The sequence below is a fragment of the Peromyscus leucopus genome, chromosome 6 (genome assembly GCF_004664715.2).
Source record: "Peromyscus leucopus breed LL Stock chromosome 6, UCI_PerLeu_2.1, whole genome shotgun sequence".
Lineage (NCBI taxonomy): Eukaryota > Metazoa > Chordata > Mammalia > Rodentia > Cricetidae > Peromyscus > Peromyscus leucopus.
Window position 1 is genome coordinate 33,795,978 of NC_051068.1, and position 27,963 is coordinate 33,823,940.

Sequence of the window (27,963 nt, forward strand, 5' to 3'; positions counted from 1 at the left end):
TGATTCCTTGTCTGCTGGCATGCGTGCTGCCCTGGAGGCATGCTGATACTCACAATCTGCCTTCTGTGTGTGCTTCCAGAGATGATGGACTAGCATGGCCTGAAGCATGGCTCAGTTCTATTACAAAAGAAATGTCAACGCCCCCTACAGAGACCGCATCCCGCTGAGGATTGTCAGAGCAGAATCTGAACTCTCGCCGTCAGAAAAAGCCTACTTGAACGCAGTGGAAAAGGGGGACTTTGCAAGTGTCAAGAAATCTCTGGAGGAAGCTGAGATTTACTTTAAAATCAACATTAACTGCATCGACCCCCTTGGAAGGACTGCTCTTCTCATCGCCATTGAAAACGAGAACCTGGAGCTGATTGAACTCTTGCTAAGTTTCAACGTCTATGTTGGCGACGCGCTGCTTCATGCTATCAGAAAAGAGGTGGTTGGAGCCGTGGAGCTGTTGCTGAACCACAAAAAGCCAAGTGGAGAGAAGCAGGTGGGCATGAAAGTGTTGTGTTTGGCTTATTCTGCCTAGAAGAGGGTTTTTTAGATTTGTAAACACCCTGAGTGAGTGAGTGTGTGTGTGTGTGTGTGTGTGTGTGTGTGTGTGTGTGTGTTTGGGCCTTTCACTTCATTTCAACACTCTGAACTACCAAATTGTACTTTGTTGGATTATTTTTCTATTTAACATCCTTGCATGTTGCGAGTCCTTACATCTTCTGGAAAAAGTGGATGGATATCACCATCTATCTAATTTTGATATTGTCTGTTAACACACTCTCAAGGCTTCTTGTAAATTCATCCTTAAAGAAGCAGAAATAATTGCTAGAAAGAAGCTCAACTCTATCTGTAGGAGGATTGCAACATATTGCTTAATGGCAGAAGTGTAGCAGCACCTTCGTGCTGTGAAAAGAAGCGAACGTGAGTTCAGTGCGGTGTGTCCTGCTTACTCTCCGTGTGTTGGCCACTGTAGCGACAGAGGGACTGTGGATGGGAACAAGCAAGGATGTTTTCATCTGTCTGGACCTTTCCTTTGTCACTATCCTCTGCTGTGTCCGAAAGGCTGGTTTGATCCTGTTCCCTAGACACTGGCCCCTTTCCTTCCTTGCATCAAGGCTAACCATGGACTAATTGCAGAGAAATTGCAGATGCTATCATGTCCCCCAAAATCTGCCTTTCAAAGTGGAATCTTGTTAAGATGTGTTCTAGTAATTTCTGCCGTGTTGGACAACGTACAGTTTTCTGTGTCTGAAAAGTGATAGTGCGAGGAGTCACATAGCCAAGCTGTGCTATGTCTACAATCGTCTTGCTTCTCTGAAGGACTTTTATCAATGTCTTCACAGTTAGTGTTGAAAACTGGGGCTGACCATCTCTTTGAGTTCTGAGAAACCTTGTGTCTCATGATGCATTTCTCAAATCCCATCCTCATTCCCTCCTACTTCTTCTCTGAACCAACACATTGATAAACTCACACTCTACGGAATCATACTTCTCTGCTATTGCTTTGCTAGCTTGGTTGTTGTTTGTTTCCATATACAGTTGTGGGTTATCTTGTTATATTGTTACACTTCGCTGATAGAATCATTGACCCTTGGAAACTTGAGCTAGCCTAGATTGGGGCATACAAGCTGTAGTAACACCTAGAGACGTGCTTACTGTTGTATCCCCGTGTTTTCCCTTCACCACTAAGGCATTTCAAACACCCAGATGGAAAAAGTAGGAATCTGGTTTAATGGGTGTAAGCTAAGGTTCTAGTCTCTTAGTGTTAGAGTTCCATCACTGTGACACAGCTTTGGAGATTAACCAGCTCAGGGGAGCAATGGCAGATTCTCACAATTACCTGTGGTTGCTCAGCTCTCTCACTATGGGCCTGTGGTGAGACAGAACAGCATGGTGATTGATATGACAGAGAGAACTGCTCACCTCCTCACAAGGGCCAAGAGAAAGGACAAAAGCCTCAGGGGCTAGAGAAAACCTACACCCTTCAGGGGCATGGCCTCTATGATCTCTTTCCTCTTGCTGGGCCCTACCTGTGAGATTTTCTGTCATATCCCAGTAGCCCGCTAATCTAGACATCCAGTGCTAACACAATGCATTCATGAGGAAAAAGCCCTCCATCACTTCCTGAAAGCTCTGCCTTTGAACCCTGCCACCCTGGGACCAAGGCTTCCATACAGGAGCTCCTAGGAAACATTGAAGGCCCAAGCTGCTACCCTTAGTCACCTTTTGGCTTTAAACTTATGTCTGTAATCCTAACCCTAAAAGCATCTACATGTTTAGTAGCAACACACTATATTATATATCTTCTTGTTTTAACTTGGCTTAGGTAGCCATAGGCCAGTTGTTAAGTCTTCCATGTAGACCATCAGTAGCCCAGAAGTCTCTAGAACAAAATAGTCGGCCGATGTGTTTTTCATGGTTACTGAAGGAACTCATCAGTTCTGTTTTCTAGAGGGTTCTCCAGTGTCCCTTTAGACAATGACGTTTGTGCTAACCGGAGAAATCTGGTGTCTGGAGAAGGTACCTGCTATTATGAGAGTATTTGTTGGAAAATGTTCAACTTCTGAGCAAAGTCCTCATCTCACAAGTAGGTCCTGGCTCCTTACAGGCACTTGGACCCGGATTATTAATAGAAAGTAGTAAAGGCTTGCAGTCTGCCAGGGCTCTGAAGCTTCCCAGGCCATGTGTTTCTGGAAGATGTCTCTCACATGAGTCTTCTGGCCAAGAATTCCTTTTCTATTTGTGCATTTTAGAATTCCACTTTGGTGAAGGATAATAAAGAAACACTGTCCTTTTTTTTTTTTTTTTAATTGTTAAAACTTGATTATTTCTGAAGAACAACTTTAGGCCACCTTAGAGTTCCTGGTGTGCTGCACAATGGAAATGGGACGTTGGCAGCATGACTGTACAAACTTAATCTATAAAAGTCCGTAAAGGATGTGTTGAGAGCTGCTTTTTCTCCATTAGTGTTTGGCTGTGTGTGTGTTATTTCCTTAGGTAGCACGTCTTTTAGACACAAACAACATCTTTTGGAATGTCAGTTTTCATACATCACGTGACATGGGAAACAAGTATATTTTTAAATGGACCTTTTTTTTCCCCTCTCAAATGAAGTGTGAATTTTTAGGTAAGGTTTGCATTTATTGAGATTATCTTGTGTGGGTAATACACCACATTCTAGATGTATAGATACATATCCATCCCCAGATATTCTGACACACTAATGTTGAGGTCACTGGTTTATTAAAACATGAAAACAGTGATAATCTACAAGGTTTGATAAATGTAATTTGAAGTAAAGGCCAGGAAAGAGGCTCTAATACAAAGCCACTAAAATCAAATTATTAGCAAATTAGTAAGATCCTGAAATATGCTGTGCATTATAGATATTATTTTACAAATTTGCCACATGATACACCTTTTCCTCTGGAAAAGACCCAGTGTTTGGTGGTATACCAAAGTCATCAGCGCTGGGAGACTGCCAATGAATTGGTGTACTTCTTAATTACACTCACCGGGGAGCAATTTCTGGTTTAGCCTGCTAGGCCTTGTGCTGGAGCCTAAAAAGAGACAGCATTCCTATTCTCAAGAGTGTTAAGCTCTAGTTATAAAGAAGGAATGGGAAAAATCCACCATGGAGTTAAGAATAAAGGTGGTCATGACAGAAAAGATGAAAGGAAAAAATCCTCTAATCTTTGTGAAGTTAAAATAACTGGATTTGATGAACACACTGTGTTACAGGGGAGAAGGTGTGAGAGATCAGGAGACAGATGTAAAGGGGAAAGATAGGGATGTTTGGCTTAATACCTTGGGAAATTATGAGAGAATGCATTGGCTGAAATAGACTGTATGAGAAAAGGCCTAAGGGACCAGACTGGATATATTTAGTTTTTAATGGATATTGATACCTCAGAGTTAATTAGAATTGTAGGTCTAAGTGGGATTTGGATAAGTAGATAAATAAAACATAAGGACAGCAAAGTAAATAAATCACCCACATCTCTGTAGTTCCTAATGTGATTTTTCATCTCTTAAGCTTAGTATTTGTGGGTTTTTAGCATATCAAGTAACTTTTCTCAGTGTGGCTTTTACTGAAAAGGTTTATTCTTCCCAGTTAAGTAGAAGATAATCACAAAACTAATTCTGTACTTAATGTAGTTCTTCATAAACTAGGTTTTGGCATGTCAAGGCTTTTTAAATTATTGATATAATGATGAGAAGAACAATAGCTGATTTCTTTGGTACAGTGAGAACATAGCAAATCTGATTCTTAACAGCTGTGTGAAGGTGGTACATCATGTATTCTCACTGGGACAGCCCCCTTGCTAGTATCCTTACACTGATGTCCTCTGTTATGTTTTGGTTTTCTGAACTTTTCTCTACTCTTCTTAGCCCCCCCCCCACTTCCCTAGAGACAGTAGCCAAAGATGATTTCTCAGCCTCATCCGTTGATTGGTTACTCGACTTTGAACTATTTCCGGCTGACATTCCTTGTAGATATCTTCAGAGGCCAGATAAATGACAGCGACATTTACCCCAGTGTATCTGTATGTATGTGTATCCCAGTCTTTATTCCCATCAGCATCCTCAGAATCACAGGCTGGCCCTGATGGATGCTGGTCCCCACGTGGTTCCTGACACAGCAACTTTGAAATGACACCCTGAAATTTATACTTCTAGCAAGTTCCCAGAAGGGGCTGATGCTTGTCTGGACATAAGATTAAGAGCTATGACTTAGGGGATGCTGAAACTGGCAGAACAAACATACTTGTCTGTGTCAGATGTTAAACTATATGATGCTAACCTGGTTTTCAGGAGATTCCAGCTAACCCCTTGAAATCCCATTAGAATGATATTAATTAGTTCAACAGTGAGATCCTGGAGTAGTTCAGTTGAAGACACATTGATTCTATAGCTGGACTGACTACAAACCATTCAAGGACTCTATATCCAGCACAGATTGAGAAGGCATACAATCCAGCCTTTTACTTCAAAAAGATGAAAAGGGAAGGAGGATTCACAAAGTGCCTGGGATTTGGCCTGACTGAAGCATCTTTAATGCCCTAGCTACCTACCAACATTGATACAGTCACACTGACGGCAGTGAAGAAGCTAATGACGGCATTGGCCAGAGTAGCCTGCCACGATGCTAGTAGCTAAATTAAGGATTTTACTTCTGTTGCCCCTTTGAAATATCTACTCCATCTCATGAAGGCAAGCACTCCTGTTAGCCCCTCTTAATAGGTGAGGCAATGAAAGGACGACATGTCTCCAGTGACATTTCCCATGTCAAAGCTAAGAATCATCAGCCTTGAAACTTCTCGGCCCTTGAAAATAACTCTTCATCCACTTGGCCTGGCTTTAGCCACAGCACCAATTTGAATAGGTGATGTTTGAATTGTTAATTGTTCTAATTTAGGGTAAAAATAGACATTAAAGAGATGCTCTGGTTTTATGTTTGTATATTTGTCCTAAATTTTACAATGCCATTTTAAGTCTGCTTGCTCAATAAATGTTGTGACCCTCCATGCTCCTTGCCATTGCCATGGTGTCTGAATAATAGTCATTAGAAGCTGTGAAATATTAAGGAAAGGCAGGAGCAGATTGATAGAAGGCTGGCCTCTGGCCCTCTTCTCCACTTCTGATTTGAGAAGCCTGCATCTCCCTGGGCTGTGGTTCTGTGACTGCTAAACTTAACCCCATCAGCTTTTCAAAGCCCAGTGACACTTACATCTTGAAAAGTCACTTTTATAAATTTACACGTGATGCCAACATAATAATACTGCCATAACTGGGCCATGCCATTACCTTTCCTTTCCTGCAGACACATATAGACTAATAACCCAGAATGTCCTGAAGGCTAACTTCAGCATCATCAGTTTACCCTCGAAGACTACATGGCACCTCTGTTCATTTGAAAAATGTAATATTTGCCAGTCGGAACCCAGTTCAGGGTGAGCACAGAGGAATTCAGTTTGCTCTTTCCTTTCCACGCCAGTGCATACAGGGGATGGGTTTACAGGCTCAGCAGTCTCTCTAATACAATTCTATGGCTTTAGAAACATTAACTATTATGAAATCAGAAAAACCAAAGACTGTGAAATGGAATCCTGGCATTAGCATGTTAATTTAAAAACATGTCCAAGCAAAAATACAAATAACTAGAAATATAGAACCCTTCTCACTGACTGTGGATGCTTAGTAAATAAATCCCTGGGTACTTGGAGTAGACCTGTTTGTTAAACAAATACAATATTTTTTGTTGCCTCCATATGCCTTCTGTTTCAAGAATCAGACACTCTGAAAAAGTTTATTCAGTTTTTTTTTAAACTAGGCTTCAGCAAAAGTCATTGGTTTTTTTGCCTTCCACACTCATAACTTTCATACAGGGATTATTAAATTACAAGTAGACTAAGATGTAGTCAGCCTAGTTTAGTTAGAGCATGGATTCATTGGTAGAATGAAAACTCTGTGACTGTCCTTCATGGCTCACCTAAGGGAGGCTTCTCCTATTTGTTCTCCTGACTTCCTGCCTTAGGTCAAGTCTGGGATATCAACAGTAGGCACACAGTGTGAATCTGCCTGCTCTCAGTAAAGTAAATGAGCCTAAAGATCCGTGAACTCGTAATCACCTACCATCAACACTCACAGCAGGCAGGAGAATGAAAGAACCTAAGACAAATAAACTATGAGGAATAAAGATGTCATTTCTCAAGGCAGTCATTGCAGTGGCATTCTATGGTAACCCCACTTGGGACGCCGAGGCAGGAGGATCACTGTGGGTTCAGGGTTAGCCTAGACTATAGAGTGAAACCCTGTCTCAAAAATACACAAAACAGTGCTATTTCTCACCTCTTCAAAATGTTTATCCCACTTTGAGATCTAGTAACATCAGTCCACAATTCTCCTTTCTTTAAACTCTCATGCCAGGTCATCAATAAAAATGATGCACAGTATTTTCTTAATCTGCCTCTGGAGTGAAATAGCTAAAAATCGTCTCCACATTGGATTTCGTTGTTGTTGTTTTATAATACAGTGTAGTCGGTATTAACAAGTACTTTGAAGATCTGAAAAATAGATTGAGTTTTGTTATTCCACAGCAGGGACTTTTAAAGCTGTTACAACACAGAGCATAGACTGCGTTTAGTCAGCGGGTGGACGGCAGTCAGGAAAGAACTAAATAGTTCTAAATGGAATCCTGTTAAAGCACGACCCCTGAAACACTGTTGGTATAGTAAGGTAGCTTCAGTTAATTAGCTGTGCTTGCTCATATGCAGAATGCCTCCCTGGTCATGGGAAGGCCAGCAGTTACCCATTAGCCCTTGGGCATGGGCTCCCTTGCTCTGTCCTGTCAGCCAGCACCACACAGCTCATATTATTAAAGTGAAACACGCCAGATATGTCAGGAGCCCACAGAGTGAAGGATTTTTACCCCACTTGAAAAACATCAGGTGAAAATCCAACACAGGTTCCAGCAAGAAGAAGTCTCCAAGTGTAGATATTTCTGTCTCCTGGTGTTAGATTTCCTAGAGAAACAGTACCTGCTTGTTGGCACAGAAACTGAGTCCTGGCAGAGAAACTGAGTTACTCTTGGAATAGAAGGTGTAAGAACATGTCCCAAGAGTTCAGAAGGGAAAGGCCTGGATATAACTCCTTTTTGCAAATGTCAGGAAAATAATATAGTCATTTAAACCCTAACTCTCTCATAATGAAGAAGAGGTTGACAGTCCTACTGTTCAAATCACCATAGAGATTTGAAAGTTAAAATGCAATATGTTCAAAGAACACAGACAATGGAAGCCCCTTCACTTGGACATCATTTGAAGTTTTCTATATTCTTACTCTCAAAGCAGTTTAAACTTACCATACTTAATTTAATTAAAATGTCTATGTCCATCAAAGATGCTAAGTGGTCCCCAGTGCATAGCCTTTCAAACATGGCCTCTGATGAAAAGCTTTGGGGAGGCTATTCATTATTAAGGTTCTCTAACATATTTTTAAAAATGTGATTAGGGTTGGAGAGCTGGCTCAGTGGTTAAGAGCACTTGCTAGTCTTAACAGAACTCAAGTTCCATTCCCAACAGTCATACCAGATGGCTGACAACCACCTGTAACTCTTAACTCACAGGTTCTGAAGCCCTCCTCTAGCCTCCCTAGGCACCCGTATATACATTGGTACCATACATGCAGAGATGCATACAAATACATAAATAAAAATAAAATCATTCTAAAAGTCATAATTAAATCTGCAAATATGCTTCTATGAGAATTTACTAATTATAAAACTAAAAGTGAGTCACTGAATGTAATTGAAAACATTTAGCACAAGAAGAAGTAGAAACTAGAGAAGTCTATACTATGGCCAGAATGAGCGGCCACTGATTTGAACATGCTCTTCAGACTGGCCTGTTGCCCTTCCCTCTTCATGAGCAAAATGAACATTACTGCTTTACTATTAGGACCACGAGCAGGGGAGGGATTAGAATTAGAATCCCTTTTCTGAGCTTGCAGGAAGTGTTCTTATTTTCATGGTCATCATTTGCCTTTTGTGGATTCGTTTTCTGAATCTGTTAAGGTCCACGTTCCACATCAATGCTGTTGGAATCATTTATTAGAAGCACTGGGCAGACATGCCCAGTTATGAGCTCTGAGCATGCCAGAGTGTAGCGAGCACAGCTCTCCGAGAGAAGGTTCAAACTCTCACACACAGCGTAGATGGATGCTGGAGGCTGAGAAACGCTGATAACAGCAACTGTATTACTTGATGTGGACTCTCTTCTTGCTTAAAAGAAGTGACAGTGGGTGGCTGGCTGGCTTTTCCTTTGCACAGTTCTCACCCTGTCTCCTGTGTAACCTAGTTGCAACATTTCCTCGTAGCTTCTGACAGAATGTACATGGGTGTGTTTGAAATGGTGATAAAGTTTTATCGGTAGGGGACATTAGCACAACTATACTCGTGCATAATGACATCAGGAATAAAGAAATGAAATAGGAATAACAATTTAGATCTTATATTCTGGATTTCACTTTCTGTGTATGGATGTTTTGCCTGCATATATGTACATGTGTGCCTAATGTCTGCAGAGCCCAGAAGAGGGCTACAGATTCCCCTAGAACTCGAGTTCTGGCTGGTCGTGAGCCACCATGTGGGTGCTAAGGCTTGAATTCAGGTCCTCTGCAAAAGCAGCCAGTGCTCTTAATCCCTGTGCCATCCCCTGAGCCCCACAACACATTTAAAAATAATACTGGCGCCCCACAGCAGATCTAGAACACATTTGTGACCATTTGTGACCTCATGAGAACGTCAGAGCAAGTGTCATGGAAAATTCTTTTGTTTCGGCCATTTGACAGAGTAGCTAACATGAATGAGTCAACACGAGTAGCTAATTATGGCTATCTAAAGGGGATTAGTCCCAGGATTCTTTCATATATTGCAGCCTGGGGGTGCTCACGTTCCTTATAGACAGTGGTCTATATTTGCATACAAACTGCATGCAGGAAATCGTCTGTTGGTTACAGACAATACTTCCTGTAACTCCCCAACAGCCTGTGTGTTAAAGGTGTGGTCCTCAGCCTGTAGAGCTCCCAGGAGGTGGAGGGAACTGCGAGAATTGGAGCCCGGTGAGAGGTTTTCAGGTTGCTGAGGACATGCCCTGCCTCTTCCACTCTCCCTGTGTGAGGTGTGAGGTGAATGGCCAACCCCAATGCACATGCACACTCCCATCATGACGTCATGGTGTGCCATCTCACCTCAGATCCAGATGAGTGCAGCCACCGGCTCTCCCATCTTGTGAGCCTAAAGAGACTTCTTTCTTTACAGGTTGATATGTCAGGCAAGGACTACAGAAACAGAAAACCAACGCAAGGCTTACTGTAATTTTAATGTCTAATAAATTCTTGTATGGTCTGGAGAAAATCAAGAAAAAACTATATTCGCTTCAGAGGCCATTTTTAATTTTTGTAACTGTTTTCAGTCCTCCGTGGTTGACACAGAAGGCCAACTGAACAGAACTGGCTCTTTCCAGCTTCCTTAATGACAGCACTGAATTAAGAGTTCGTTTTTTACTGGCTCTTACAGGAGTCTTACAAACTTCACGGAACACTTATCTAAGGCAGTCTCTGCTAAATAATAGAGCTGAACACACTAAAGGGAAGAAACTCTGGGTCGGAGGTCAGTGTTTAACTGTCAGGGATAAGACTTTGAGGTGCAGAGAGTCTGAATAAATACCCCTAGAGAGAGCCGAGTGTAGGTTTGATTGCTTTCACTGGCTTTACTAAACTCCTTCTTTGGTCATCTCATAAGCTGCCTCAGCGTTTGAGAGCATGCCACACGGCCTGGGAATAAAGCCTGGTCCTTGAGCACCGTGGCTCCGCAGAATTATCCTGAAACCCATTCAGCCAGAGGCTCCTGGTAATATCTCAATAGCATTAAAATCACTGGATTCACAGAACTTGCCTGATTGCCTCCTCGATGGTTGCAGGAAGAGATTGGCAGTAATAAGGGAGACACTGCTGGCACATTGAGAAATTGCTGGGGAGAGGGAGGTGAGAACGGCACATTAGCAGGCGTGTGGGAGATGAATGTCAGGCCAAGCATACATCAGCGCTCCGGTGGAAGGCAGGGATTCTGCCAGCAGCTTCTTTCCGAGCTGATCCTTGACGGCTGAGACTCGGCAGGGACAGACACTGCCATCTTGCTGGAGGAGGATATTCTGCGGTCGACACAGAACTTTTCCCCGTTTGCGTTCGTGGAGATGGGGTTAAAGGGCCCTGTCCTGGATTTGTCGTTGTCCTGTTCTGTACACCTCAAGGATTTCGACGAACACACGAACCGCTGTATCGACTTTCCCTACTCTGTGAGTAGACCCCAGTAACCAGGCGCCTGCACACCCCACTCACATATCCCTTCATGATAAAACTAACAGAAATGGAAATACTTTTCCCTAAAACCGGAGGTGGTTGAGAGGGTTTTGAACCGATCCTAGAGGTTGATGCAGTGTGTTATCAGTTGCACATACCTGTGTCACTGTTTCCCCTTTCACCTCCGCCACAGCTGACCCACAGGAAGGGTCATAGCTGAAGACAGTGAGATAAGGAGGTGAAATGTTCCGGGAGAGGCCATGGTTTGGATCATAAGTGCTCTCCTGGGGCCAGTGTGTGGAAGGCTTGGTCCTCCGCTCTTGGTTCTGTTGAAAGCTGGCGCAGTCCTTAGGGAGTGAGGTCAGTTGGAATGAAATTGGGTCACTACGGATATACCCTGACCCTTTATTGTTTGTTCTCTGGGCACCATGAGGTGAACAGTTCTGCCCTACTCTGCATTTTCTATCATGGCGTCCGTACTTCCTCAGTACACACAGGCTCTAAGCAAGGAGGAGAATACTGTGGATGAGACTTCCATTTAAGCTGATTTTCTCAGACATCTTGTCAGCGACAGAAAGTGGGCAAGCAGAGTGAGCAAAGGCTCCATATGAAATTGTGTATTTCTTCAGGTGTTCTCTTCAGTGTTTCACCTGAAGAGTAATACAGCCTACCCTGTTATTCAGTCCTCTGTCACTGTGGCAAAGCACACCTTTTCCTCTTTGTAAGTCTTCAGCCTCATGTTCAGAGAGTCTTCTGTCCACGGCGGGTGGGCTCCCTTGCTTTGGGGCCTGTGGTGAGGCAGTGTATAGTCGTGGGAATGGGTTGAAGGGAACATGGCTTATCTCATGGCAGCCAGCGGGCAGACACAGGCAACAACCCCACCCTGAACCCCTCAAGTACATTCAAAGTAACGGACTCAGCTACACACCCAGGGTTAGCGAGTTTATAGCCAGGTACTTGGCTTTTGTCCTGTGTGAGCCTCCATCAGCTTTTCTGCTGCAAATCCTAGGACCATTCTGAAGATGTCATTTTAATTCAGGGCATTTTATCTTTGGAAGACACTGATGTACCTTTTGCTGCCAGAGGGTCCATAATATTTTTATTGCTGTTATTCCTTCTATTTCATATCGGCTGTGGTTGAGAAAATTTTTAGTGAATTGTCTATATTTATCATGTATTTCTTCAAAGAAGTTAAGCCATTGGTAAAAGTATGCAATAGTGTATCACCATATTACGCCAACGAGGTCTCATTCTCTTTACACCCAGTATGAGAGAGTTCCTCTATCACGGAGCATAATGGTGTAAAGATTCGTGAATTTTATCCCTAACTTCTTGCCACTAACACCCCCCCCCAATGCAGAGCACAATCCAGTGTGATATGCTGCTTTTAGATTTATTTATTTTATGTGTATGGGCATTTTGCCTGCATGTATACATGTGCATTGCATGCTTGCAGTGTCCATGGAGGCCAGAAGAGGGCATCGGATCCCCTGGAACTGGAATTACAGGTGGTTGTGAACTGCCATGTGGGCAGTGAGAACCCAAGTTCTCTGAAAGAGCTGTGAGTGCTCTTAACTGCTGAGCCATCCCTCCAGCTCCCTAGTGTGACAGTTTTAACCAACTTACAAGACTCAGGCTATTTGATTTTGACAGAGAAACTTCATAAATATATTAAAAATTAATGTATATTATATTTTTGTTCCATACTTTTGTTGCCTTCATTGAAACCTCAAATAACAGGACTTGACATGACTCTGTCAACCTTCATGAATGTATATATGCATTCATTCAATTTCCACAAATATAATAAAGAAAATATGGAATGGAAAAATGAAGAATAATTCAGAAAGATTTCTAAGCCCTAAAAGATGTCTTAAAATGTTTTTTTTCCCAAAGTGAACTAACTCTACACTAAGTTTATAGAATGTGTTCCTTTGTGTATTTAGAATAAAATTGTAAGATGGAAAATGTTTGGAAAAGGATATTTAGAATGCATATGACAAAACTGACCAGAGTAGTTCTGTTTAGCATTGAATGGCAAGTATCAAAATATATTAGCTAATTATGCACTTTTCCTGAGGAAGCACTCCATCAATGCAGTGAAAGAAACACTCTTTATCTCAGAAATGGATCTTTAAAAAAAGCAAATTAGTTATACTTGGTGAAGGAAATTATCCTTATCCTTACATTCATTTTTATGTGCACAAGTATATCATTTTGAATTGGGTTTAGCATGTTGAAAGAAAACATGTAATATTTGAGTATTTTTATTTTTTAATAAACAGTGGCTTCAGTTACTTCCATGTTCCTGCAAATATCTTTATTTTGTTGTTTTCTGTAGCTGCATTAAAGTCTCTCATGTGAATGTACCACATTTTCTTCATCTATTCATGTTGATGGGCATTCAATCTGGTTCCATTTCCTAGTTGTTTTGAATAGAGAACTCACAATGTGTGTGTGTGTGTGTGTGTGTGTGTGTGTGTGTGTGTGTGTGTGTGTGTGCAGATGTTTCTATAGTATATTGATCTGAGGCCTTTTGGTATATAACTGAGAATGATATAGTGGGTGATATGGGAGCTCTTTCCAATCATTTCATGAATTTCCACACTGAATTCCTTGGTTGCTGCATAAATATCCATTCCCACCATCGGTGAATTAGTTTTCCTCATTCCTGATGCCTTCATCGGCATTTTTTAATCACTTGTGTTCTTGATGAGATCAAAGTGGTTTTAATTTGAATTTACCCTATGGTATTTCGAACAGTTTTTCAAGTCTTTATTGACTATTTCTATTTCTTTTACTTAAAACTGCCTATATAGTAAATTGCACATTAATTAATTGGGCGATTCAATTTTTGCTGTTAAATTTTTACAGTTCTTTGTATATCCTATATATGGATCCTCTGTCAGATATGTAGTTGACAAAGATTATTTTTCTAGTTCTATATGCTCTTTCCACTGTCCTGATTGTCTCCTTTGCTGAGAAGGAGCTTTTTAATGTCTTGTCATCCCATTAGTTGGTTCTTGGGATGGAATTATCTCGTGTACTGTTGGAGACTGTGTCAGAATGCCTTGTGTGTGCTTGCCTGCATCTTCAGTTGCTTCCCTTCAGCACTTGCTAGGTCTTATGCTAAGGTCTTTGACCTCAGAACCATCTGTTAAGGAGGCTTTTGCTTGTTCAGTGTATGTTTTTGACAAATTTGTCAAAAATTAGTGAAGTCTAACTGTATAGTTCAATTTCTGTGTCTTTTGTCCTCATCACTTGGTCTGTATGCATGTTTTGTGACATGTTATGCTGTTGCTGTGGTTCTGTCACCTAATTTATTATCAAGTGTTGTGATATCCCAAGCATTGCACTTACACTAAGGGTTGCTTCAACTATCTAGGGTCTGTTAAGCTTTCACTTGAACTTTGTAATTATTTATTCTAGATCTCTGAGGCATAGAATTAGGACTTTGATGGTGGTTATATTGAGTCTGTAGATTAACTGTGTCAACATAGCCCTTTTCAGAATATTCATTTTACCAATCCAAATTCATGACCTTGATAATTCTTCACATGCTCTAGTGTCTTCAATTTATTTTTCTTCTTAGTTCTATTTCTGATTTTTTTTAGTGTGAATGGGAGTTTCCCTTTCATTTATTTCATTATGTGGGTTTATTATTCACACACACACTAATTTTATAAGTTAATGTTGTAGCCTGCTACTCTATTGAATAGTATATTGGGTCTAGGAGTGTCCTCATAGAATGTTTAGATTCTTTAATGTACAGAGTCATGTCATGTACAGATAAGAATAAATTGATTTCCTCCTCTTAATCCACTTTATTTTATTCTCTTAATGCTCTAGCAAAGGATATGAACATTATACCAAATAAGAATGTAGAGAGTTGTTACCCTTCTCTCATACAAGGAGATATATAGATACAAAATATAGAGGAAATGATTTTAAGTTTTAATAGTTTAGAATAATATTGTCTATGGGTTTAGTATTTATAGCCTTTATTGTGTTGAGGTATTTTTTTCTATTCCTAGTTTCTTTAGCATTTTTATCCTTAAGGAGCATTGAATTTTGTTGAGTATCTTTAAATTGTTAAGCATTGATAAAAATGATCATTGATTTCTGTCCTTGCCTCTATTTTGTCCTGAATTACACTTGTTGATTTGTTTAGATTGAACCAACCTTACATTTCTCAAATGAAACCAAATTGGTCATGGTGTGTGATCTTATCTATCAATGGTGTTCTTTAAAGTTGAAGAATTATATTGTGAAAATTTGCATCTATATTCATCAAAGAAATTTACTTCTAGTTTTCTTTGTTTGATCTTTTGCATTTCTTGTTTTTTTTCCCATTTTCTATTTCAGAGTAATGCCACTTGTAATCCTTTGTGTTTTATGGGACAGTCTGAGGAGCATTGGCATTAGCTCTTCTTTAAATGCTTGCAACAATTCAGTGTTGAATGCATCAGGTCTTGCATCTTTCTTCACTGGGAAACTTTTTATCACTGCTTTAATGTTATGAAATATCGGTTTAACTATGTAAAGATGTGTTGCATTTGTTTAATTATGTAAGAATGTATTGCTGTTTTACCTTGTCTGCTTAAGGCACCTGATTGGTCTAATAAAAAGCTGAATGGTCAATAGCAAGGGAGGAGGAATAGGCATGGCTTCCAGGCAGAGGGAGTAAACAGGATACTGAAATCATTCACTCTTGTTGTATGAGGATGTATTTGATATTTTATGTCTATTACTGTTTGTTTATGAACTTTGAAGTGCTGATGCTTGATGCATACATTTTCACACTTGTTATATCCTCCTGATGAACGGCTCTATTTATTAATACATAGTGGTCTTTGCTATCTCTTGAGAATAATTTTGGCTTGAAGTCTACGATACCAGCTATCAAAATAGCTGGAGTAGATTATGTTTAGTTTCTGCTCATTTGAAAGCTTGGCATCCAGCCTTGGACTTTCATTTTATAGATGTCTTTACCAGTGGGTATGTTTCTTAGAGACACCATATGGTTAGATAGAGCTTTATAATCCAGTCAGACATTGTGAGTCTATTAGTGGGTTGAGGCATTTACACTTAAGTTTATTATTGACACATTATTTGTTAATTCTTGTTGAATTTTTTTTCTGGTGGTGTAGACTACTATTCTCCACTTAACTTTCCTGTCAGTATGAGACTTGGTTGGCCTGTGAGAACAGATGGATTACTTCTTTGCTGTCCCTTTTATTTGTTCTAGATTTTTCCTTCCTGGGCTCTTGTGATTGACACGAACATTATTCTCTGCATATTATATTCATTTAAAACTTCACCATGCTGCTTTGTGGTCATGTGCTTTCCTTGAATTTCCCTGCCAATTTAAAAAAAAAAAGTAGTTTTGTTGGATATTCCCATCTTAGCTGAAAGTTATTTACTTTCTGCGTTTGAATTTTAGGCTGTCAACCAGAGATCTGACCCTATACTGATATTTGTGCCTATGTTAGTGAATTGATATTTTCCTCTTATAGCCTTAGTGGTGTGTGTGTGTGTGTGTGTGTGTGTGTGTGTGTGTGTGTGTGTGTGTGTGATGCATGCGTACAGACATGTGTGTATCTTTATGCACGATGTTTGGCTTTAGGTGTATGTTCATGTGTGTACATGTACGTGGGTATCCATGCACAGTGTACCCATATGTGTAAATGCAAAAAGTCACTCTTGTGATTTCCCCAGTTACCTTTCTCTTGGGTTTCTTTGATTGGCCTGGTGTTCTGCAATTAGGATAGGCTGCTGCTGGTCAGTGAGTCCCAGGGATGTGCTTCTTCCACCTCCGGAGTCCTGGGATTGCAAGTGTAAGTCACCATGCCTTTGTTTTATTAATGTGAGTTCTGAGGACAGCTGGGCTAGCCCTTCTAGCCCTTGCAGCTTTGAATATGGTTTCCTTATTGTACTTTTGCCCTCCACCTGCAATGCCTCACAAGTTTCTCTTGTTACACCTCATGAAGAGATTCCCTGGTCATGTCTCGAGTTTCCAAATTCCTGTCATGTTTGACTGTCTGTTTCTAGTTCAGGTAACTTTCTAACCTAGTTTTATTCAATTTCTTATGTCTTTTGTGTTTATCTCAGCATTTTCTTCTAGCCTATTGCCTTGATCATTTCTGGAGCTCTTGGATATTGTCATTTTTCCTTTCCTCATCTGTTACTGAAGTGTGACACAAATCTTAAAAGGTCTTATTAATCAAAACAAACCTGGAGCCAGTTATTGTTGTGAATGCTGGAAGATCAGAGAAGCAGAATAAGCCACAGCTAACCTCACCTCGACAACTTCTCAGCTGATCCTGTTTCCTCTGTCTGGAAGCCTCTGAGTCCTCATCCGAATGGATCCCAGCTGAACTGTGCTGCTAAAAGCCTAAAAGCTTAACCAGGCTCTAGTTCCTGGTTCTCAGACCTTATAGACCTTTCTGCTTCCTGCCATCACTTCCTGGGATTAAAGGTGTGTGTCACCATGCTTGGCTGTTTCCAGTGTGACTTTGGACTCACAGAGATCCAGATGGATCTCTGCCTCCAGAATGCCAGGATTAAAAGTGTGAGTGCCTCTATGTCTGTCTAGTGGCTGTTCTGTTCTCTGACCCCAGATAAGTTTATTAGGGTACATGATATATTGAGGAACACAGTATCACCACACTAAAGGCCATGGCTCATCTGAAGTCTGAGCCTCTCTTGTAGACATCTGTCACTCATTAGGTGCTTTCTCTTCCTGGTCTCTTTGCTCACATTCCAACTCTTTCCACTTGCTTGTGGCTTCACAAATTCAGTAGTTTATCATGATGGCCTCTCATCTGCACACAGGCTTTCCCTAATGCCTTACTGCAGTGTGTATCTGCAACATGTGTTTGAAATTTAGGCACCCTCTAATGGTGCTAGTGGAAAATGCAGGATCTTTAATATGTGGGGTCACTGAGAGGCACTATATTATGGGTAGTATACCATAAGGTTAATGTGCCTCTATGACCATCATGATGTGCCCCACAGACCCAAGCATCAGGAAATCTGCCGTGGACTGAATCTTCTAAACCTGAGCCAAAATCAACCTTTTGTCTTTTTAAGCCGATTACTCTAAGTTTTTGATACAGCAATGGATAGTTGATTGACACACTCCTTTTGTAATGTTATCTGGCAAAATTCGAGTCTCCGCCTCCTCTGTCTTGTAACAAGGAATCTAGAGAGGGCTGAAGAAAGGCATGCAGTCATCTAGCCTAGCTTCGTTCTGAAGGCATGCCGATTCATTTCCAGTGAGTACATGTGTCTCCCACGTGTCTTCATGCTCAGCTCTTTTTCCTTCTTTCCCCAGACATGCAGCAAGACCATGAGACATGTTTCCTTCTTCCTGAAGTAATATCTCTCATTTTCTTCTTGTACTGATAGAACTGGTTGAGAGGATGTTCAAGTCCTTCTTCCACCCCACCCCCCTCGGCACCCTTCATTTTACACACACCATAATCACACACACCATCATCACACACACCATCATCACACACACCATCATCACACACACCATCATCACACACACCATCATCTGCCTTGTTGCCTGTTTTCTCAATACCCTTTACAGCTCCTTGCTCATCTTCTCAAAATCTAAATTTTGAAATGTCAGCGAGTTCAAATCTCTGACTACTATTTTCTCCCTGCACTCATTTCTCACTTGCAAAGTGACATTCAGGCTCACGGCTTTAAATACTACTTGTGTGTCGATAACTGTCAACTGTGGAGGTCCATATTTCTAGCGTCATTTCAAGGTTAACATGAAAAGACTATATCCTGAACTCTTTTGTGTCTTTAAATCACTTCTCTGAGAATGTTCTCGAGAAGTTAGCCTGTGCTCTTCTCAGGTCTGGGTGTTCTGTCATCCTTGGTCACTCTGCATGAAATTTCATCTCACATCCCATAATATTCCATTATCAAAACCCAATGGCTTCCTCACTCTTGTAACCTCTCCAGTATTACTCCACCTGTCAAGGTCTCCACTGTAATTCCCCTCTTCACTGATGCCTGCCATCCTCCTCCTTAGTGGGTCCTCCATCCCTTCAGTCCATTCTCATGCCAGGGTGGTTCTGCTGAAGGTGGCCATGTCGTGTTGTCTCTCTGCTCAGAATGTCCCAATGCCTTTTCATTTCACCATGAAGTAACAGCCACAGTTCTGAAATGGGTCAAATCGCGTGTGCATCACCTCCTGCTTTTACCTAATGCTGCCATCTCCACTCTTCCACCACCAACTGTACTGCTGTTCAGCTGACTAAAGCTTTAGGCAGGCTTTGTCATTTCCATAGCCACAGTCCCCTCTTCCAAGAGTGTTCTTCCCTTAGTCACAAGCTTTGCTTGGCCCTCCCATCCTCCAGTGTTCTAGTCTCATTCCCCTTTGTCAGTAAAAAGGGTTAGGAGCATCTTTCTCTTCTAATGCTCCCTTTCTTCTTACTCTACGGTGGTTTTCTGTGTGAACCCTGTAATTTGACATTCTTCCATTTTTTAATATATCCCTCCACTGGCTTACTCAGGGGCTGTGCCTTTACTATTTCTCTGAATGAAGACAAAGACATCATCACATTGCTATATTCCTGGAAGATGACAGGCTGAGTGGCAAGAGCTCCAGCTGCAGCAAACAGTTATTGAATGGCTGGAAAGATAGAATATTGCATATGTAAACCATAATTAATGCAAGCAGAATAACTAACACTGTGAAGAGAATACACATGTGAAAAGTAAAGACATTGGGTTTATTGAATCTTAGAAGCAATACGCACAAGAGTGGAATGGGCTCATGTCACCTAGTGAGACTAAGAGAGCTGCCATAGAAATGACAGTGGTGGTGGATATGCCAACTACAATAATGATAACAGATTATGCTTTATGAAATATTATGTGCAGAACGCTTTTATGTCTAACTTTGACTTTAGTCCTTAAAAGACTCTCAAGGAAAGACTATACTCAGCGTTTTGCTGATGAGAAAACTGAAAATTAACAGGTGGTTCCCTTAGGTAGCATTCTGCAATCTGCAATTAGTGGAATAGTACCTATGCCCACACACTACCCTCCAAATAAAAATAGTCATGGATGTCCAAGGACCAGGGAGTTGTGAAAAGGAGATGGCAAAACGTAGTCAAGATAAACAGAAACTCAAATAATGGGCCAGAGTTGGTGTATAATTCATAATTCCTAGGAAGTTACATTTAAACTCAGCCTGTTAACATCTTGTTAAAGGTCATTTAATTGATTCTCCTTCGCTGTAACTTACGGTACCTATATAGACAGAGGATATTCAAGCTTATTATTTTGAACACAGCCATAGCAGTTCATCACAAAGATCTGCATGCTTTGGGGAGACAGCTTAAAATCCTAGTAACAGAAAGCCTTCTAAAGCTTGACATGCATGCTTATGAAACTCCCCGCCAGGAAATGGCTGTTCTACTGTGCAGATGCATCCAGCACTATAATTGGGGCGGTGTTTATGTGAGGAGAGGCACATGAATCTGGAGAAACTGAACAAGACAGTTCTCTGCTCTTTCTCCAAACAGTCCCAGGGTTGTCATACATACCTCCTGCTGTTTAGTGATTTACAGAGATCAACAGGCTTTCACCTTTCATCTTTACCACAGCCCTGTGGGAATAAGCTTCAAGAAGTCTTTGATGTATGTTTCTCCAAATCTTAATCTATAATGAGAAAGATTCAAAATAAATGTCTGCATTAGAAAATGTGAGAGTAGAAATGAAAAATATTAATTGATTTTGCTGTTTCCGTGCTGTGAAAGGTGGTTGGGGCAGGAATTAATGTGCATCATCATATTGTGGTGCTGGAGCAATTCTCAGGCGGTCACAGTTACCTTAGCCAGAAGACACATAGTTTCAGGGCTGGAGAGATGGCCCAGAGGTTAGGAGCACTTACTGTACTTCTAAAGGACCAGAGTTTGGTTCCCAGCACCCATGCCCAGCAGCTCACAATTTCTTGTAACTCAAGCCCTAGGGAAACAGCACCCTCTTTTGGCCTCCAGCAATACATGGACTCATGCACATATTCACATACAGACACATAGACACAAATAAAAAAATAAATTTGAAAATAGAAATTATAGCTGGAAGTTTTCCTGTGTCCCGCCTGGCCCTGCAGCCGCTCAGACACAAATAAACACAAACACAAGCTTATATTATTTTAAACTATGGCCATGGCAGGCTTCTTGCTAGCTAGCTCTCACATCTTAAATTAACCCATTTCTATAAATCTATACTTTGCCATGTGGCTTGTGGCTTACTGGTATGTTTACATCTTGCTTCTCCTGGCAATGGCTAGCAGTGTCTGCCTTGCCTATTCTTTCCGTTCCTGTCTTTCTGTTTGGATTTCCACCTACCTCTAAGCTGCCTTGCCAAAGGCCAAATGGATTTATTTATCAACCAATCAGAGCAGCATACATTCACAGCATACAGAAAGATATTCCCCCATCACATCCCCTTTTCTATCTAAACACAAGGAAGGTTTTAACTTTAACCTAGTAAAATTACATATAACAAAAACAGTTATCAAGCAAGAATTACAGTTACAATATCTAGTTTATTTGTATGTGGCAAAATTAAAGAAATTATTCTGTCATCTATCCTATATTTGTGAGGCTAAAGTTTCATATCTAATTTATCTTTTATCTTAACCAAGGAAAATTATACTTATAACTATCTAGTCTTCAACTACATCAAAGACCTCAGAAGCATATAATATTACCTAAGTAAACAGGAAGAGCATTGTAAGCAACTTCCAAAAATCTAGAATAGCAGAGACAGCTGGCTGCCTGGACAGTCACCCAGAGTTCCTCTGCAATGCTGGGGCATCCATCTTCAGCCTATAAGCCTTGAATTTCTCAGTTGCTTTTCCCTGTGTCCTGCAGAATGTCTGGCAGTCTCCTCTGCAAAGCAGGAACCTGAAGGACCATTTTGCCTTGTTTTGGCAAATTCAGTGGTCATTTTTCCATGGGTCCTGCATGTCCAGTTGGTACAACATTTTGTCAAGCAGTCCAGGCAAGAACAGTTTCTTGCCCAAATGGCCAGTTCTGCCAAGAAGAAGATAAACTCCATATGGAGTGTCTTCGATGCCCATCCTCCTCTCGGTGATGGTAAATCGGTGCTTCTAGGAGCAGACGTGTCTCACTGTCCAGAAAGTCTAAGTTTTTAAAACATTTTAAACACCATATTCTGTAGGTCTTTGAAGTGTTTGAAGATTACCTATCTAATTGAAATATACCTATGTATACCTAGAAAACTTAACTAACATGACTATAAGTTTGATTATCATAGATGATTAATTGTTAATGTATTTCTTAATTATGCATTACAATTTTAAATGAGTTTTATAAAAATAGTACCTTAAACAAGAGTAGAAAAAAATATATACAGTATAACAAAATTAACTTTAAATTTGTATCAATAAAATCCATCGCAATGTAAAACATTTTAAGCAAGTTGTTACTCTTTAAAAGTAGATTCAATAATCTACATTTCCATCCTATCATATCTGTATCATACATTTCTATATCATATCCTCCTTTTTTTTAGAAAGAGATTGACTATGACCAATAACAAGCCCAGAAGCCTTTTTTTTTTCCTGTACAAGCAAAAGCTGAATCCACTACACAATGTGCTGTGTGGCTTAGAGATGCTACTGTGTACTTCGGCGGGAATCTGTCATGCTGCAGATCAAGCCCACACACTGCTGTGAACCCATCATACTGCATCTCATGGCTTGAATGAGAAACACAACTAGGAAGCTATTTTTAGCTCCATTTTAGAATCTTATTTTTTTTTCCTGGAGAAATGCTACAAGGAATGTCTAATATATTGAAGAATTTAGAGTCTAGAGTCAGGCTTTATAGATTTCTGTGTGACCATAGACAAGGTACTTAATCAATTTCACAAAGACTTGACATTCTCATTTGTATAAAACAGAACATTTATCTCAAAACTATAATCCTGAAGATTGACCAAGGTGACACACAAGTTCTCAGCACCAGCCACAGCACAGGTGTTTCATATGTGTTAGCTGTGACTAATATCATTATCATTAGATTCTAGGCACATTTACATGATACTGTCTACTAGCTGAAGTGGATTTGTCCATAACCTATTACACTTGGCACAAGTATTCCTATCTCTAAAATCTGCCATCAAAGTTCTCACAGTGTTGTATTTCCCACGTGCCCCCTGAACTTCCCCAAGTCAATGGCATTTCTCTTGGTCAGTATGTGTCATTTGAAGCAGGAGTTTATGTAAGCCTACCATAAAGTAGTATGTTTAATATAATTTAAAATAAATGTATTAGTGATTAATAATTAAAGTTATTTGCAGAGGTGAAAATGGACACACATGGATATTGTCATTTATGTTTAAGTTAGGTACATCACTTACTTGAGAGGTCCACAGCATATAAAGAGCCTTTAAGAAGACAAGAAAATGGAATTGTGTATAGTATGTACTTCTGTTCTCACCAGTTTTTTAAAGTGCTTGTTTCTCTTCTCTCATGGGTAATTAATACTACCCCTCCTTTTGCCTGCCCACACTGAAGGCAAGAAAAGCCAGGGAAATGCAGCCAACCTTTACCATGTTTGTCATTGCGCTGAGAATGTTTGGACTGTGTTCTGGGTGTTTGATACAGTTGGGTAAAGAGGAAAGAAAAGCAAAAATCAACAAGGAAACTATGAATAGACATTTGATGTTGCAATGACCTGCCACTGAAATGTGATATGAAGGAAATGCTGACATGCCAGGTCTCCCTGATGACTAGAGTCTTTGCTCACTAAATGAGATATTGTGGTACAACAGAGTAAGACCATGGTCATGTCTGGTACAGTGTAAATGTTCAACTAATGTTTAATGAAGCTAAAAAAGGGAACCTTTGCATAAACAACTATATTACAGTTCTCCAGCATTACAAAATGAGATGTTAGGGACATTCCCTAGAGCAATGCAGACCATAATATTTTCTACTTCAAATATCTGATGTAATATTTAATGCACAAAAATTATGCTTTTCTCAAATGTTTATCTTTTGAAAAATATGCAAGTGATTCCAAAATTTCTATCATGACAAACAGTGACACAGTCTCCTTTTGTTATCCATGGGAGACTGGATTCTCCTAGCATGGGTGACCTCTGGGATGCTTCAGTTCTTTGTATAAAAGGGCACAGCATTGCATATTAACTCTACACATGCTCCTTCAAATTAATTCTGGATTATTTATGATACCTAATGCAGTATAAATTATCCACAATTAGTTAGAATTTTTACTTAGGGAGCAAGAATAACCAAAAAAAGTTTGTATATATTCAGTGTAGATGCATATTACAAAAACATTTATTCATTCCTTCATTCACTTATTTATTTATTATTTTTATGTGTATAAATGTTTTGCCTGCATATTTGTATGTGCACATGTGTGTTCAGTGCATACCTAGGCTAGAAGAGGGCATCAGATGCCCTGGAACTGAGGTTACAGACAGCTATGAACCACCACGTGGATAATGTGAATTGTAGCCAGGGCCTCTGCAAGAGTAGTAAGTGCTCTTAAGCCCTGAGCCATCTCTCCATCCCCAGTAGAAACATTTTTTCAAAAGCTTTTGATGTGTGCTTTGTTGAATCTGGATGCAGAACCTGGTGCCTCAGAGGGTCATTGTGTAGCAAAATATTGTCACCATGGCTGTCTGGGTGAAATGTTCTCAGGCATGAAAAGTGTGTGTTTCAGAACTCACATAAGCAGCAGGTACCCTCTAAGAGACTATAGCAACTCATTCTGCCAGTGATGGAACTTGTCTCCATAGCATTTCAAATGTGGCAACATGGTAGAAGCATAGCATGTTTTGGTATTCTTTTAGTTTTCCTTTGTGTGACTGCTAATGAGAAATAGCCTGGCATTTTGGTTTTTCTCCTGTGAGGAAGATGTTTAGAGCTATCCCTGTGTCTCTTCCCTGTCACAGAACTGTTTGTTAGGTTCGCCACCACACTAGGTAATGGGTACAGTTAGTGTGTTTCCTGTGTTGCACGTGTCCTTTACTGTTGTTTATTAGCTCATTTTCTGATATTATACTTGGGATTTTTCAACTTTGTATGCAAAGACTGAATAATAAAATATTCAGGTTTCAATTCCATGTTTACATTTTTCCTAAAGATTTCTCCTTAACCCCAGGGCTACATAGCTATTTATTTATTTTTCTAAAGTTATGTTGCTTTTGGGTTTTAATATTTAAATATTTACTTCATATCAAATTTAACATTGTAAACTGAATTAGAGACCTAGTTTAGTTTGGGTGGAAAACTGTTAGTGTCATTTAATAAATGATCTGCTTTTCCTTAAGAGAACAGCTCCTCTATTCACATGCAAAGGTATTAGAGATAATCCTCAGGGATCATTCCTGTAAAGCAACTGTTCAAGCAATTCATGTGTTCTGCTATATTCTTGAAGCATATTCTGTATCATAATTGTTAGTTATTCTTAGATAATTCCTCCATATTAACTAGTGTTTATCATTCCTTCTAATATAAAAAATTCCAACAAAATGGTATAAAATACATATATTTTATGGAACTTGACATAATGATGATTTTATGATTCCCCCCCATATTTTATAGATCAGACATGTTTATATTCTCCTCATTTCTATTGGGTAAACTCACTAATCTTTCATTAATTTTTTTGATAATTCTGTACAATGTGTTTCAACCCCCTCTTCCCCTCTCTGTGCCCCCTTTACCATCCATACAGCTTTGTGTCCTTTGTTTAGAAACCGATCCCTAGGAGCCTGCCCTTTTCTATAGGGAAAGGAGGGGGAGTGGATGGGGTGAGGTGGGCAGAGGGACTGGGAGGGGGAGAGGGAGGGGAAATTATGTTCCAGGTGTAATATATGAGAGAAGAATTAAAAAAAAAAACTATCAAGATAAATTTGTACTGACCAAGTGTTCCTGTATGTGGAGCCTTCCACTGGACTGTGGTCTGCTTATCAGAGGTCCACTCCTGGAGCAAACTGGCTCTCCCTCTCTCAGCACTGCTAATAGCGCCTTGGCTGGGGACGGGATTTGGTTCCTCACTCCTCTCTTCATCAGGCTCACATGGGTCCTGTGCAGGTAGCAGCTGCCTTGCTGTGACCTGCAGACACTCTTTCCTGTATTCATACACCACCTCTGGCTCTTCAGCCTTTCTGTGTCCTCAGTGATCTCTGAGCCTTAGGAGGAGGAGGAGGAACTGAGGTCTATACTCCCATTGACGGCTGGGCGTTCTGCTGTGCCTGATTTTCTGTGCTGTGGCCAGTTGTGGGTCTGTCTGCTAACCATCATCTATTGCCAATAGATTTATTCCATATTCGGATCTTATTCCAGATAACACAATTTTACTTTTTCTTCCGGTTTTTAATTTTCTTTACCACATCCATCATTGCTATATATTTTATCATTAAATAATTTCCATGTTAAAAACTCTCTGTATTATATGTTCTGTTACACATATTGCTAATTTAGAGAAACTCATTGATTTTTGCTCCATGAACATTGCACGGGACCTTGTGAGCTGTCAGAGGCAGATTTGCCTCATTTCCTTCTTACAATTTAGTTTTGACATGTATAATTATTCAAGTTTAGGGAGCGCATCTGCACGCTAAGCAGACCCGGCACCTGAGTCATTTGTGATTTCCTTGTAGTGAGCAAGAACTGTAGCTTCTTTCCTCATCCAGTCTGCAACTCTGATGATTTAAATGCATTGTTTTTAAAACCATGGGAACATGGGGATCTTAGCAGACATGTCTAAGCCTGTGCCATTGTCTCAACACATCAGAGGTCCAGTCGATCCTTCACAGACTGAGCATTTCTAAGGAATAGGAATCTTCCTTTCTGTTTATGCTTCGTTTAGCTTTTGATTTCTCCTTAAATTTCTTTTACTTATATGAGACATTTGCCAGATATTTCCTTTATGAAGAAACCCAGCATATATGTTATGGTCTACTTTTTCTACTTGATGGTGTCTAACAGTCATAAGGGTTGAACATTCTTTCCTTCAGTAAAAATAACTGCATTGTTTCAAAAATTAAATGTGATACTTTCCTTTTCTGGAAGTCTAATTTTTCAGTTTCCTGAAATTGAAAATGAGAACTATTTGATCAGTGCTTTGCAATAAAAACCCTCCATGGAGTTGTTTTCTGATTTCAGTTCAATGGGACTTAAGGTATTTTTTATTGTCTGGAAATTTCCTACATGTGTATAATGTGTTTTGATGAAATCCACAGCCACTCCCTCCTTTCTGGTTCATCCCACCCCAACCACTTGTATCTCCCAGTTTCATGTGTTGTTTAAACCCACCAAGTGCTGCCTGTATGTAAATAGTTCAACTTAAGATATGATAGATTAAAAAATACATATATAAACTAGGAAGAGATATATGATATTTCAATTTTTCTAGCTCCTAAATGACATATGCAGTTCCTTTAATTATGAATCTAGGTAAAAAAAATCAGTTTTGATGGCATTATTATTATATCACGTTTTTGATATGCTGATCACTAATTCACAATCAGTTAAATTACCTTTCATTACCTCCACTGAAGATATTAGTAGAGAAGTGTGTGTACACATATATGCATGTACATATTACATGTACCTGTTATTTTTCCCTATACAGTGCACAACAATCCTTATTTGGGATAGCGTTCTTTCTGCATGACTCCACAAGCAGCCTCAGATTTTGTGAGTGCATGCCACACAAATTTTGTGAGCTCTGCATTTTGAGCAATAAGCATGTAAAAGTGGTCAGTTCACTTTCAGCTGCCTTTCATCCTGTTCCTAGGTCAAGGTTTCATCATATGTCTGATCCAACTGCTAGTGCATTTAAAGTTGTAGCTGCCCAGAAGGCCCCACCATCTTTGCTTCATGGACTGGCTGTGGGCGTGCAAGTAAAACCTTAGCTTACACTGAAACCAGAGCTGCATTGCTGCATGTTGGCAGTCTGCACACCTCTTACTCATTTGGAGCAGTAGGTTGGCCCTGAAATGATACCGTTGAATTTGATTGGATAAGAGTGTAACTTACGTGATCCATCCACCACCCACCCATCCATCACC

At 40.1% G+C, this 27,963-nt stretch overlaps 1 protein-coding gene across 4 annotated transcripts in view; it reads left to right on the top strand.

The window, feature by feature from the left end:
* Trpc4 (transient receptor potential cation channel subfamily C member 4) overlaps positions 1-27,963 on the top strand; it is a 176,981-nt gene that overhangs the window by 44,616 nt on the left and 104,402 nt on the right. For 3 of the 4 annotated variants that reach the window (XM_028873358.2, XM_028873357.2, XM_028873360.2), the window contains one exon: positions 80-484. The exons of the other annotated variant lie outside the window; for it this stretch is intronic. In XM_028873358.2, the coding sequence (XP_028729191.1) occupies positions 107-484 (378 nt within the window). In that variant the 5' untranslated portion in view covers positions 80-106. The remainder of the gene's footprint in view (positions 1-79; positions 485-27,963) is intronic. 4 annotated transcript variants of the gene reach the window in all.